The sequence below is a fragment of the Pleurodeles waltl genome, chromosome 8 (genome assembly GCF_031143425.1).
Source record: "Pleurodeles waltl isolate 20211129_DDA chromosome 8, aPleWal1.hap1.20221129, whole genome shotgun sequence".
NCBI lineage: Eukaryota > Metazoa > Chordata > Amphibia > Caudata > Salamandridae > Pleurodeles > Pleurodeles waltl.
Window position 1 is genome coordinate 1,305,869,854 of NC_090447.1, and position 14,378 is coordinate 1,305,884,231.

Below are 14,378 nucleotides of genomic sequence, written 5' to 3' on the forward strand. Positions count from 1 at the left end.
GACACCTCAGTGGGTGAAGGAGAAAGCTAGGCAGTCCCCTTTTGATGTAGCACAATTCTGCTCCTGTAGTGAAAATAACCCTTCCACCTATTCCTGGATAGATTTCCTGGGAAAATAATTAAATGGCCTCCTACCTAGAGTTATAATCAAATCTACCTTTGCTAGCCCAAACAAGTCTCAGGAGGGGCAGCAGAGCTACATCACCTGAATAGGAGGTTCTCAATCCAGAGTTATACTGTTAAGTTCCCTGCTTGACTCAAAGATTTAAAGGGCTACGGGACACCTCACTGGGCAGCACTTGGATTGATAACTGATGAGGACATACAAATTAATGCAACTGAAAAAAAACTAAGATGATGTAGAGGGGATGCTGCCTCACTGGGCCTAAGACAGACTATTTTTTATTTTTTTTACACCTACTGGCTTGTTGAAGACGTGGTGTGCCCTTTCCTTCTTCACAGCCCCCCAAAGCACAGCTGTATGAAGGACCTACTTGGCACAGCCATAATGAACCAAGCTTACCACAGTGTTGAAGGTCGCGCATAACCTGCTGCCTGAATTAGCAACACTCAGCATGAAGACATCTGGTTCCAGAAGAGGCTTCATAGCCTTCATCTATAGAGACAGATGATCCTGCTTCACCCTTGGCCCTTTGGATACACCTGTGAAGCATACACTGACCACTTTAGCTAATCGGTCTGACTCTGACTCCTAGATGGGCTTCTGTCCTGAATCTGGGAGTTGTCTACCGGATTTCAGAGGCATTGGAGTTTCTTTCCTTGGACGTACAGTTCATAGATATTACTAATCCGAAATGGAAAGTAATCCAGTGTCTATTGGAGTCCCTAGCATAGACTTTGAATGCACCGGCACAAGAAATTTCCTACCAGAAACTATGTCAAAATAAGGGATATGCAGCATGAACTACAACCCTATTCCGCCACTGTCCCAAACAAGGATACCAGTGGCTGTTGAACTTGGACATTATCAAGTGAGATCACTGACCTATGGACACTGATGAGCAGACAAGTCACCTACTAGAGACACACATGAGACACCTCTAAAATGGAGAGTAACCTACCAGAAATGATGCACTCTTCTGTTCCTTTGATGACAAGTTTACTGGGGTGACTCCTGGGAACTATTTCTCTTTTGAGTGAGATGCAAAGATCATATTCCTGAGCGCATGCCTCGGTATCCTCAAAATCATGAAAACAGGACTGCTGATTTTGGCACTGAAGTAACTTCAGCAAAGACTTTAAATTAGCAGACTTTAGTATTGGACCATAACGTACAGAGAGGTCCAGAAGCAACCCTATTGTTGACTCCTTTAGTTTGAAAAACATTTATTTCTAGCGTTAAAAGGTTTACTTATGTGTAGACTAAGTCCTTTGAGCTGTAAAAGTAAGAGCTGTCAGGCATTGAGGTTATTACCAATTATATGCTGCACTGTTTTGCCTGTAACTGTCCAAAACACAGTCACAGAAACATTCAACCATCTATAACACTTTATCCTCTCACTCATTTATCCACTTATGTAATATACATCCATCCACACAACCCTAACCCACTCATCCATTTATCGATGCAAGCAACCCGCCCGCCAACCAAACTCCCATCCACTGCCAATTCATCATTCATTGCACAAACTCATTCATCTAAACTAAAACACACTTTGAAGCAATACTTGAGCTGTGACCTCCACAAATGGACAAAACTTGAGGAAGATAGCCAGAAGTACTAAATAATACAGCGTGTGAGGCCTCAGGACCTGGACAGAAAGCTCCAGATTTAAAAAACCAACAATACTCTAGATAATGTCCCTGGAAATGGACACATTAGTGGCTTCAGAACTAGCCACTAATGGGAAGGTGAAATGCTTAAAACTGGATAAAATACTTGTGCTAAGGCTTTGAGCTCTTGACATTGCACCAGATAAGGGCTTCAAAAATGAATACAATATTTCCGATAAATCCTCCGTATATGACAGAACATTCTAAAAAAGGCCCCCAGAAGTGCAAGTGTCTCAGATGAAACCAGGAACTTAAAAATGCACCTGATGTCTTCAGAACTAGACATTATACCCAAGCAAATGGAAAAGACAAGATAATGCCTTCAGAACTGGAGGACAAAAAATAGCCTTACCAGAGCTGTGTGAACAGTGCAATGTTAATTAACCTCACATTTCTACTGCTTAGATCTCGCCCTCTGCAACGTTTATCTTATTGTGCCCATGGCATTGTCGAACTGTTATCCCATTCCGAGGAGATGTGATAGGAGAAAGGAATCCTACACTGCTGCTGCTCATGCAGACAAAGAGGGATGCGAGTCTGCATGGTAAAGCTTCCACTGCAGTTGTTGGTGCTGTCCCTTCTTCTTTGTGAGTAAAAGACTCGTGCACTGTTGCAGTCTGTATGTGCATAAGTGGAACATGTGCTAATACTACCTGCATCTGACTGGTTGCTTGGGTTAGTGAAGCTTAGTAAGGAATATGTTACTTCCTTTTTGCGCATCTGTTCGTGGTAGGTTGTGCTGTAGATTCACATGTTTTGACTACTCCTCCCATCTAGTGTTGGGTCCCGATGTGTGTAGGTTGTTTTTCTTCAAAGAACTCTTTTGACTCACAAGGTAGACTGACTATTCCTTTTAGGTGATCCTGCGCATGGGCATTGACTCCACTATTTTCCTGCAGGTGGGTGAGAATGGAGTGTAGAATAAGTGTAAGTAATGAGATGTCCATGTGAAAAAGAGTGAAACACTGCAAGGGCCACAGGTGTCTAAGGAAGAGGCCAGGCGCATGTGAATCTACAGCACTAAATGCCACGAACAGATGCTTACAGGGTAAGTAACATATTCTGTTCGAGGCATGTGTGGCTGCAGATACACATGCTTTGCAAAGACTGTAAAGCAGTTCCCTTCAGATGAAGTGGCTAATCCGTGAGGGTTGCATTTTGAAAAGGTGTACATAGCACTGCCTGGCTTACAATAGATTGTTGGCATGCTAAAACATCCACATAATGGTTTGTGAAAGTGTGTGGTGTGGACCATGCATCTGCCTTAAATATGTCAGCTATTGGAATGTTTCCTAGGTAAACCACGGATGCTCTTTTTTCCTAGTAGAGTGTGCTCTAGGAGGTGTAAATAAAGTTCTTTTGACTTCAGTATAACATGTTCAAATGCACTTAACTAGCCTTCTGGTTATGCCTCATTTGGATGTAAGGTGCCCTTGTTGTGCAGGTGGGAAAGCAAGAAATAGTAGCTTAGTTTTTCTATCAATGAAGAACATAAGGGCTTTTTTTTTTTATTTATTTTTAATTTTTTTTACATCAAATGTGTTGAGAGCTCTTTTTCTAACTGAATCTGGTTGTGCAAAAAAACTGTTATTGATTGACTGAGATGAAAACAGAAAACCACTTTAAGGGTAAATGTAGGGTTGGGTGCGGAGAACCAACCTAGCTGGAAGAAAGGTTCTTCCAAGGTTAAATCCTGGAGCTCACTAACACGTCTAAGTGAGGTGATAGAGACTAAAAATGCAACTTTCCAAGAAAACTGAAGGGGGGATGCGTGTAGTGGGTTCAAATGAAGGGCCTATAAGTTGTGTAAGAACAATGTTAAGGTTCCCAGAGGGAGCAGCTGGAACGCGTGGTGGAATAACTCTTTCGAGCTCTTCCATGAAGGCTTTGATGACTGGTATTTTGAATAAAGAGACATGTTGCCTATCCTGTAGAAAGGCCGCCATTGCAGCAAGATGTAATCTTATGGATGTGAGCGCCAACCCAGCTTTTTGTAAGTGACGCAAGTAGCAGGCAATGTCTTGTACATTGGCTTTGAAAGGGTCAAACCTTTTCCAATATGCAACAAAGCAAGCTCTAGTGGTAGGTCTATCAGCTTCTAGACGAATGTTCATACAATCAGGTGGCAGATAAAAAATAACCAAACTCTATGACCTCAGGAGCCAAATCGCTGAGAGCCTTGGGATCTTGATGTCCGATTTCTCCATGGTTCTGAGTGTGAAGATCAGGCCTGTTGGGGAGTTTCTTGAGGGTATCTACAGAGAGGTCTAGTGGTGTTGTGAAAACAGGGTTGAAAAACCCAGGTGGGTCCTAATAGGATCATTGTGAGAGATCTTTGGCTGAACTTCCGAACCAGAAATGCAAGGATAGGGAGTGGAGGAAAAGCGGAGGCAAATATCCCTGACCAACCCATTCATAATGTGTTGCCCTTGGATAGTAGGTCTGGCAACCTGAGGATGAAGTTTGGACATTTTACGTTTTCTGAGGTTGCGAAAAGGTCTATTTGATGGAACCCGCCTTTTTAGAAGTATGAGAGGAGGACTTGTGGGTTGAGTTCCCACTTGTGGACGAGTTGCTGCCTCCCGCTGAGCAGGTCAGCAAAATCGTTGTCCATGCCAGGGTGATATTCTGCTAGAAGATAGATGTTGTGATGTAATGGCCATCCCCAAATGGTCTGTGATAGTTCTGATAGTTGCAGAGACTGTCTCCCTCTGTTTTTGTAGATAGCACATGGCTGTCAATTTTTCTGATGGGACTAGGACAACCTTGTGAATGAGGTGAGGAAGGAAAGCTTGCAAGGCTACGTGAACAGCTTAAAGCTCAAGGAAGTTGATATGGAGACTCCGGTGTTTGATGTCTCAAGTGCTGTCTAGTGTGAGGACTTTCAGATGTGCACCCCCATCCAGTGAGTGATGCGCTAGTTATGAGAGTTATGCGGGAAACAGGGTCGAGAAAAGGCCACCTCTTCAACATGTTGCTGCTATTCCCCCATTGTAGAGAGTGATGAGTTTGGCAGTCTATCAACGCTAGATCCTCTAACTGACCCTGTGATTGAGACTGTTGGCGAGCTAGACATTTCTGTAATAAACGCCTGTGTAGTCAGGCATAGGATGCTATGGCGATACGGGAGGCCATCATCCCAAAGAGGCGCATGACTGTTGTCACTGTTACCTGCTGATTTGTTTGAAATTGAGCTAATAGCTTTTGGAAATTCTGAACTCTTGCAGCTCCTAGATGGGCTGTAAATACTACGGTTTTAAGTGAGTCTTGGTAACGCTGATGGTGAATCCCAAATTGTGAAGCAGATCTATTGTAATCGGAGTGTACTGTTGACACTGCTGGAGACTGTTAGCTTTAATAAGCCAATCTTCCAAGTAAGGAAACAAGTATATATTTTGTCTGCCTAGATGGGCCTCCCTACTTCCAGACACTTGGTAAATATCGAGGTGCAGTAGTCACCCCGAAGGGAAGGACTTTGAAATGATAATGTTACCTGCTCACCACAAACTAGAGGTATTTGCGATGGGCTGGGTGTATTGGTCTGTGAAAATATGCGTCTTTTAGGTCTAGTATAAACAAAGTTGCTTTATTGAAGGAGTGAAATCACATCTTGTAAGGTAACCATGTGGAAGTGCTTTGACAGAATGTATTTGTTTAGTGGTCTTAAATCTAGGATTGGCCGCAAGGAACCATCCTTTTTGGCAATTATGATGTATAGAGAGTATACCCCTTGACCTTGGTGTTGAAACGGGACAGGTTCTATAGCTCTTTTGAGAAGAACAGCTTGGACTTCCTGTTTGAGCAATTCTCGATGTTTCAATGATAGCCGGTGAGTGTGAGGTGGAATGCTGGGAGGTGTGGCAGTGAGCTTCAGAAAATAATTATGCTGGATAATGTCCAACACCTACTGGACTGATGTTATTATTTGCCATGTGGGTAGAAAATCTAGTAATTGACCCCCGACAGGTGTTGTATGGTCGGGGGGGGGGGAGGAGAGGGAAGTCACTGTTTAGTGGGGAAGCACACTTCCCTCTACCCTTGGCATTACTGTCCCTCTATGAGCCTCTAAAGTAACCTCTTGGAGAAGAGGGTTAACTCTGGCTGCGTTGGCATGAAGTGGAGGCACCAGAAGAGGTGGTTTTGGAGCCTCCACGAAAACTAGAGCAGCAAAAGAGGCACAGGGAATAGATGTTTGAAGGGCCCAGATTGATTTCGCCGTCTCAGTGTCTTTTTAATTTTCTCTAGAGATCTGGTCAACTTGGGGATCAAAGAGATGCTCCCTGTCAAACGGGACGTTAAGCAGACTTTGTTGAATCTCTGGTTTGAAACCAGAAATAAGTACCTATGTGTAGCATATCTAAGCAGGATGCTAGTGTTGATACCTCTAGCTCCCATATCAGCAGTATCCAACACACAGCACTTGGAGGTGTTTGATATTAGCTTGCCATCTGAGCTTTCTATGCTTGTCTGGGAGATATTGGAGGAGGTCCTCCATCTGAGGCCAGTGTATGCGGTCGTATCGAGCAAGCAGACCCACTGAGTTGGCAATGCGCCAATGATTGGTGGATTGTGCTGCAACCCTATTCAGTGCTTCATTTTATAAAAAAAATTAATTGGGCGGCAGGCTTCTCTACTAGCTTGCAAATTGGCTTGCTTATGAGCAGCTGTAATCCCCAGCGAGGAAATAATCCTCCTGAGGTTTTTTGCAGAGTGGCACATCATGAAATGTGGCAGTCCTACCGCAAGCTGAGGAATCATCAGGAGGGGAGGGAGAAGCTGGTCAGTAGTCTGAGTCTGGGTTACCTGGAACGTCTACATCATACACATCCTAATGGTCAGTGTGTGGTGGTGTCCCAAAAGTGCCATGCCCTGCACCGTAGCCACCTGCATAAGATTGGGGAGATCCCAGAGGAGAAATACCTAGGGGATCTCCAAGGGAGTGTGGAGAAGACAATGAATGTGATGGTGGTATGAGTTGTGGAGGTGATGGTGTTGAGGGTGGTGGAAAAGCCAAAGGACTTCATTTGTTTCCATGGTGTGGGACAGTCGAGAGCCTCCTGGAAAGAAAACGGTCTTTTGGGTGGTGGAGGAATGGTGTCTGAAGGCTTTGCGAGGACACGGCCTGATATGTATCAGGTTCTGATCCAACTTCCCCTGCAGTTTGTGATGGATAGGCTCGACTGTCTTGCTAGAATCATGTTTTAGAGCCGCCTTTGAAGCTTTCTGATTCGAGCCATGTTTAAGTTTCATACTGAAGTTCCAGTCGGAGGTAATGGGGGGTGATGACGGTCAACTCTACACCAACGGTCAGCTTGACGCCAAGGTGCCCAATGGCAATGGCTTAAGCTGATGTTTCTGGGCCGAGCTTGAGGGCGGTTCCTCCAAAAAGGTTACTCAGTGCCATGGCCAGATGACAGTGGTGGACCAATGGCTTCTTGATCAGAGGGGAACGCGTCTCTTCTTTTTTTTAGTGTTTGACATGGGATGGAGGCAGAGTGGTAACCATATTCATGGACTGTTGAGCCGGCATAACTTCTGGCATCTCCAGGTCGACTTTGAGATTAGAGTTAGAAATGCTGTCGGGAGAGAACCCCTCTTCCTCTGCAGTAGATGCCTCTGGGTGTTCTTCCTCTTCACCAGTGTCTTCATAGCCGAAGATGTCGGGAGTGTCTTCAACTCTTCTCCTCTGCATTTTGAGACGACCTGTCCGTCGGTCACGTAAAGTCTTCTTTGAACGGAAAGATCTACAAGCCTAGTAATATGCCTCTCTGTGTTCCGAGGACAAACACAGGTTACCTATGTAATGCAAGTCTGTTTGGGTATATTTCGCACGACAGAGAGGGCAGAACCTAAAGGGTGTCCTTTCCATCACCAGCAGGGCATTCTCTGGAGAAACTAGGGAAGACTGATAAGGGCGAGGACCTAAAGAGCTACGGTCGAGGGTGCAAAGTGAGAAAACGCGATCGAAAACAATACCGATGAGGGTAAAGCATGAGTCAAAAGGGTACCGTAATGGTTAGCACACCCGTCCAAACCCAACAGTGGAAAGAAAACAATCTAACAATGGAGTCTATGACAATGTGCAGTATCGCTGAGAAGGAGGAGTCACTACCTTGTGAATCAAAAGACAATCGAAGAAAAGCAGCTTGCACACATCCGGACCCAACACTAGATGGCAGGCGTATGCAAAGTATGTGTGACTACAGCCACACATGCCTCCATCACATCTTTTCACTAATCTGTGGCTTTATCAATGCTTATTTGTTTTAAGCAATTTGCACCACTGCTCCAAGTAATGCTCAATGTAATTGCTGAAGGGACTGGTCAATTTTAGTGGAGATCTAAGGTGCATGGAAGATAGGACACACAAATAGTTTGAGACAGTTTGCAAGACAAAGTAGCAGCATCTTATTAAAAGGTCAGTTTAAATTTAAAAGGCCATAATTGCACAATCTCTGCACAAATAATCATACCTTTCTTTTCGATCGGGGCCTTGGCTGCTCCTCGTATTCTTCACCAAAAACAGGGGGCAACAAAAAATCGTTTTCAGTATCAAGTTCTTCAGCAGCTAAAAAAATATCATCTAAATGTAAATAGGAAATATTTATTATTCATAGTTCATTTGTAACTTCCCAAAAATGTAAATAGTAGTCTCATATCACAGACAAACATGCATTTGGTAGAATAAATCCCTATGGGTGCTTTCGATTTTAAGGCAAGTAAACTTGACCACCTATTTACTGCACAGGAATAGCCACATTAAACATCAGAGTAACAACTACCTTAATTACTGTAATGATGGACACTATAATCATCTTAAGAGATTCACAACAACATATCAGAACAGGCATTAGCCTGGACGGATGATCTGAAACACCAAGTCTCTGCATCTTTACTGCTGCCACATACACTTATCCACTCTTATGCAAAACAGAAATATCGATGCATGCATCGGTGTGATCTAGGCCAAAGAAAATAGCACGTACCTGTAACATTCAATTTTAGGTTTGCCGTATTGTAGACTCCATACTGCACGCTCACCACCAACTTAGGTGCTGGCTTTGAAATACTGCAATTTGTTTAAAAGATTTTCGATTCTTAACCATGCATGTGCAAAGTTGGCGCACTAATGCTTGAAAACCCCCACAATGTATCAAAATAAAACCTCCCCCTTTAGCTATCCGGTATCCCTTCCTGTATCAGAACATAGGTGTCTGTATGTGCTGCCTCTTAAAAATAGTGAAATGTAATAAGGCACTTTATAAAAGGGTGATTGTTATTTACCTGTAAGAGTAGTTCTGCAGCTTGAAGAATTTTCAGGATTCACATGCTTTGCACTATTCTGCCATCTAGTAAATGGGTTCAGCGTTGTGTCTGTTCTCTCTATGTTTTTGCTTGTTGGAGCAGCTGTTCACCACTATTTGGAGGTATGTCTTTTCCCCTGTGACATTAGACGTGTGCCCCGGAAGTTAATGTGCATGGTAGACATTTTCTATTTTTTTCCCCTTTATGACCTGCACAGTTTTGAACTTTTTTCTGTGAGTGTTGCCTCTTCTGCTGTTGCTTGCTTTTCCCCTTTATTTTCCAGGGAGAATAGGGAGGGTCACATGTGAACCCAGGAAATTCTTCAAGCTGCAAAACAACTCTTACACATAAGTATTCTTTTAGTTTTGAAGCGCAAATTTTGCAGTGATCTTGTAGGGGTATCGGTCTCCTTGTGGGGGCTGCGACAAAAATAACTTGTACCTGTGAACAAGTGTTTTAGCACCTGGGTGTTGTGAGCTAGCATTTAGCAGCCAATCATCCAAGTATAGGTAAACATGTATCTCCTTTGTCCTTAGGTGTGTAACTACAGCAGCCAAGCATTTTGTGAAAACCATATGTGCAGACTTTGTGCCAAAATGTAACACTGAATTCATAATGTGTCTCGTCTATGATGAACACAAAATAGTTCTTGTGGCTGTAATGTATTGCTATGTGCAGGTATGCATTCTTTAGATCTACAGTGCAATGTAGTCACCTCTTTTTAGAAGGTATGATCTCCTGTTATATTCATCTAGAAACGTTAAGGGCTCATGCACTTGTTTAGCTGTCTGAGGTCTAATATTAGCCTTAAGGACTGGACTGGCTTTGGTACGAAGAAGTAACCCGAGTAGAGCCTTTCTTGAGTTCGCTCTTGGGGACTCTATTACTTGCTGTTGTATGAGCGCTACTAATTACTGCTGTAGGTGGAATGACTTATCTCTGGAGTGCCTCTTTGCTCTTTAAGGTATTGTGGGTGTTTGAGCAACTCGATGCAATATCCCTGTATATTATATTCAATATTCATTTAACACAGGTGACTGACCTTTTTTCATTGAAGAATCCCTCTAACTTGCCTGATGCTGGTGTTATGTGCTGGAGGTGCATATGACAACAGTTATTTGCCACTGGAACCGAAATCCTTGGGGCTTGTCCTTTTCCCATGCAACTCTCAGGAAAGGACTGTAATGGAGGGTACTGCTATTGTGAAGGTGCACCTCGTGGGGTTGATTGCTGGCTAAACGATGGTTGTGGATTCAGAGCTGAAACGTTTCCTTGCCTGGGGCCTCATGGTTGTTATGGCCCATCTTTTGAAAGATCATCTTAAGTGAAATTCCTCATTGCCTTTGCTGTTTTTATTTACTCTAGGGCCTCGCCCACCGCCAGCCCGAAGAGCGTATCACACGTGAAGCGCATGGTGATGCATGAGGCATTTACTTTGTGGATAAACCTAGAGGCTTGAATTCAGATGTGGCTCTTCAGGGTTGTTTCCGGTGCATATTACCTGCTGGCCATGTCAGTTGCATCATGGCCTGACTTGAGGCTGATGTTGCCGATGGTTTTCCCCTGCTAAACAATTTTGTTTGCCTCCTACTTGTTCTTCACAGGAAGGTGCTGCATGATATGCTCCATTTCCTGTCATTGCTGTCGACCATAGTAGCTGAGGACTGCATTGGAGTTGGCAATTTTCCACTGGGTGGCCACCAGGTGCAGGCCCCATTGATGGCTGCAGTGACTGAGTCTGCAGCTGCCTTCCCCTTCATGAAGCTGGAAACGTGTGAGGGGTATATGTATTTTTTTCTTCAACTCATGTGATCATTGCCTTCGAAGTAGCTAGCTCTCAAAAAGCCTCCCTCCTTTGCTCAAGAATGCTTTGGAGGATCGCTAGGTATACACACCGGTTTAGAGATAGTATGAGCGTTTCGATAAGGAAGAACAATTTTACTTACCTCCGGTAACTCATTATCTGGTAGACACAATAGCTAGCCACAGACTCCTTAACCTTAGAGTTCTCCAGAAGATTTTACCGCAAGTACTCCTCATAGGGGTTGCCCTGGCTGGAGTAGTCACTCCTCCCTGTTTTCTCTAGTTTTCCCACTGGACTTGCTGCCGAAAGTGGTGCTATGTCCGGTGGCACCCCTGCACTAGCAGAGGTGTCCTCACAAACTCCAGATCCATTTCCCTGGACATTTTGAGTGCAGGGACGCCATTTTACGCCTATACTGGACATAGGTCACTACCTATGTCCAGCTACATAATGGTAACTCGGAACTGGGCATGTTTGGTATCAAACATGTTGGAATCATACCGCAATACTGTTGCAAGTATTGGAAGTATGATTCCATGCACTCTGGGGGCTCCTTAGAGGACGGCCAGCATTGCTACCACCTGTCTTACAGGGTTTTCTGGGTAGCCCAGCTGCTGACACCCCTCAGACAGGTTTCTGCCATCCTGCTGCTTGATCTGATCAAGCCCAGGAAACCAGGACAAAGGATTTCCTTTGGGAGAGGGAGGTAACACCCTCTCCCTTTGGAAATAGGTGTGACTGGCTTGGGAGGAGTAGCCTCCCCAAGCCACTGGTTTGCTCTGAAGGGCACATTGTTGCCCTCCATGCATAAACCAGTCCACACCGGTTCAGGGACCCCCAGTCCCTGCTCTGGTGCAAAACTGGACAATAGAAAGAGGAGTGACCACTTCCCTGTCCACCACCACCACCCCAGGGGTGGTGCCCAGAGCTCCTCCCAGATGTTCCCTGGGTTCTGCTATCTTTTTTCCAAGGTTCGCAGAGAACTCAGAGCATCTTACCTTACCTGGTTAGGTGACCAATCCCTTTCAGGGGTATTTAGGGTCTCTCTCTTGGATTCGGCTTGGAAAATTCCAGCAGGACTCCTCTGCAACCTCTGCTTCGACTTCTGGCGACTTGAACCATGACTGGACCCTCCAGGAACCATCAAACGCTGCTACAACGAAGAAGCCTCTTCTGCAACTTTGTTCCCACGTCTCCTGCCAGCTTTGTAACATTTCCCCAGCTGTTTATTCTCAGAAGACTGCAACTCTTCAGCCTACATAAGAAGAAAAATGTATCTCCTTTGAGTGAAGGATTCACGCCCCAGCAACTGCAGGCACCTACAGCAAGCGACGACCGGCTGCGTGGATCCCCTCTCTTGCTGAGCTGGGCAGATCATGCATCACAGGTGGTGGTCCAGAGTAGTCCTCTTGGTCCCCTCTGCCAGCTGTCCAACTTTGGTGGAGGTAAGCCTTTGCCTTCCCACGTAGGACAGTACCCCCGTGCACTGTCTCTTGCAGCTGCGAAGGCTTGTTTGCATCTCCTCCAAGGAATCGTCAGGCAAATTGTAGCTCTACCACCCAGCACTATATCCTGCTAAGCACAGCCTCCTGCGTGGTTCTCCTGCGGCGCGGGATCCTCTTCTGTAGTGCTGTGTAGGGCTATTCTGCAACTCCGGTGGGTACAGGCTCTGCTCCTGTGGACTCTCTGCAACACAGAGGGTCCGCTGTGACTCCCCTTCCTGGGTTGAGTCCTTCTGGGCCTTGCTGATCGCCTGCAGCAGCTCTTTTCCAATAACCGCAAGTTTGCCTTTGCCAAGGCTTGTTGATGTAAATCCTGCACCGACACCCGTCTGCAATCTTGCTTCCAGCTTGGGATCTCTTCTGCATCCATCAGGAACTCTTCTCCGGCTCCAGGGCTGCAGTGCTGACCTGTTCTTCATTACAGTCGACCAACTCCTGCATCCACAGCTTGGTGGGTGGTACCTCCCACTCCTCCTGGACTCCACTGTGACTCTTGGACTTGGTCCCCTCTCTCCACAGGTCTTCTCTCTTCAGAAATCCACTGCTGGTTTTCTTGCAGTCTTCTCTGGGTGTCTTTTTCTTCTTTTCCTCCTCTTGGGTGGTATGGGGAAAATCCAGTTATACTCCTGCATTCCTAGTCGCTGAGGGGTAATGGGTTACTTACCACTGTGGTTTTCTAGTACTCCCAGCTCCCCTCTACACATTTTGTTTACCTAGGTGGGGGGTACCTTGTTCGCATTCATTTTTTTTGTATATGGTTTGTGTTCCCCTAGAGTCACTATTGGTTATTGTTATTTGCACTGTTTTCTAACCTTTTCTATGCCTATTTCTGATTGCTAGTGTATATATTTAGTGTATTTACCTCCTAAGTGTGGGTTACCTGTCTATTATTTTGTGGTGATTTGTTCCAAAAATAAAGTATCTTTACTTTTGTACAACTGAGTGTTTTCTTTCACATGTGTAAGTGTTATGTGTCTAAAGTGGTATTGCATGAGCTTTGCATGTCTCCTAGATAAGCCTTGGCTGGTCATCCACAGCTACCTCTAGAGAGCCTTGCTTCTAGACACTGCCTACACCTCACTAAGAGGGCATACCTGGACCTGGTATAAGGTGTAAGTACTATAGGTACCCACCACACACCAGGCCAGCTTCCTACCGTAGGGACTTAGATAGGTGTACCAGTATGCCAAATGTGGGTGTAAAATATTACCAGCAACTAAATTTAGGGAAAGAGCACATCACAGGGGTTCTGGTTAGCAGGATTTCAGGGAACTACAGTTCAAAACATACTGACCCCATGCAAAAAACAAGTGGGGGTACTACAACCAGATCCCAGCATACTACAAGTAACTTGTTCATCTGAAAGAGACTTTTAGCCGCAGATTCCTTACCGTTGAATAGATACCCAAGCAATACCATCCCGGGTGGTGGGCATGTGGACAAAAAGTAAGAAGTCCCGCAGGACCGACCAGGAGAAATGCTGTTATTTTAGACCTGACTGTCCAGACTAGTGCTTGGTAAACGTGTGCAGGGTAGGGGTGGGCGAAGAGTTCCGCTCAGCTGGCAGAGCTTGCCCCACTCCGCACGGAGTTCCAAAAAACTCCAAGAAGTGACGCGAAGCAGAGTTTTTCCTCTCGCTCGCCAATCTTAAGTTGGTGAGTGCCAGCGAGAGAAGTCGCTAAGTTGGCGAGTGAGATTTCTGAACAGAAGCAGTCAGGGTAGGCAGCGACCGCACGCAATGAGAAAGCGGCACCTTGCGTTGAGGAAGCTGACGCTTGAATAGAAAATCTGCTAGAGCGGCAAAAAGAAGTTAGAACCCTCTGGTGCTCAATGTGATGACGTCTGCACATATTTTACAGTGCAGGAGACACTTCTGCGCTGAAAATCATTGCAAACAGCACACCTTACCCAAACTCTGCAGCCCGTGGAACTCCACGTATTGCTGTGGAAATTTTTTAGGCACCTTGCGGAGTT

At 45.2% G+C, this 14,378-nt stretch overlaps 1 protein-coding gene across 3 annotated transcripts in view; it reads right to left on the bottom strand.

Moving 5' to 3' along the window:
• ZMYM2 (zinc finger MYM-type containing 2) overlaps positions 1-14,378 on the bottom strand; it is an 851,515-nt gene that overhangs the window by 254,200 nt on the left and 582,937 nt on the right. For 2 of the 3 annotated variants that reach the window (XM_069202285.1, XM_069202287.1), the window contains exon 17: positions 8,267-8,376. In XM_069202285.1, coding sequence (XP_069058386.1) covers positions 8,267-8,376 — 110 coding nt within the window. The remainder of the gene's footprint in view (positions 1-8,266; positions 8,377-14,378) is intronic. The other variant, XM_069202286.1, reaches the window with a different exon arrangement.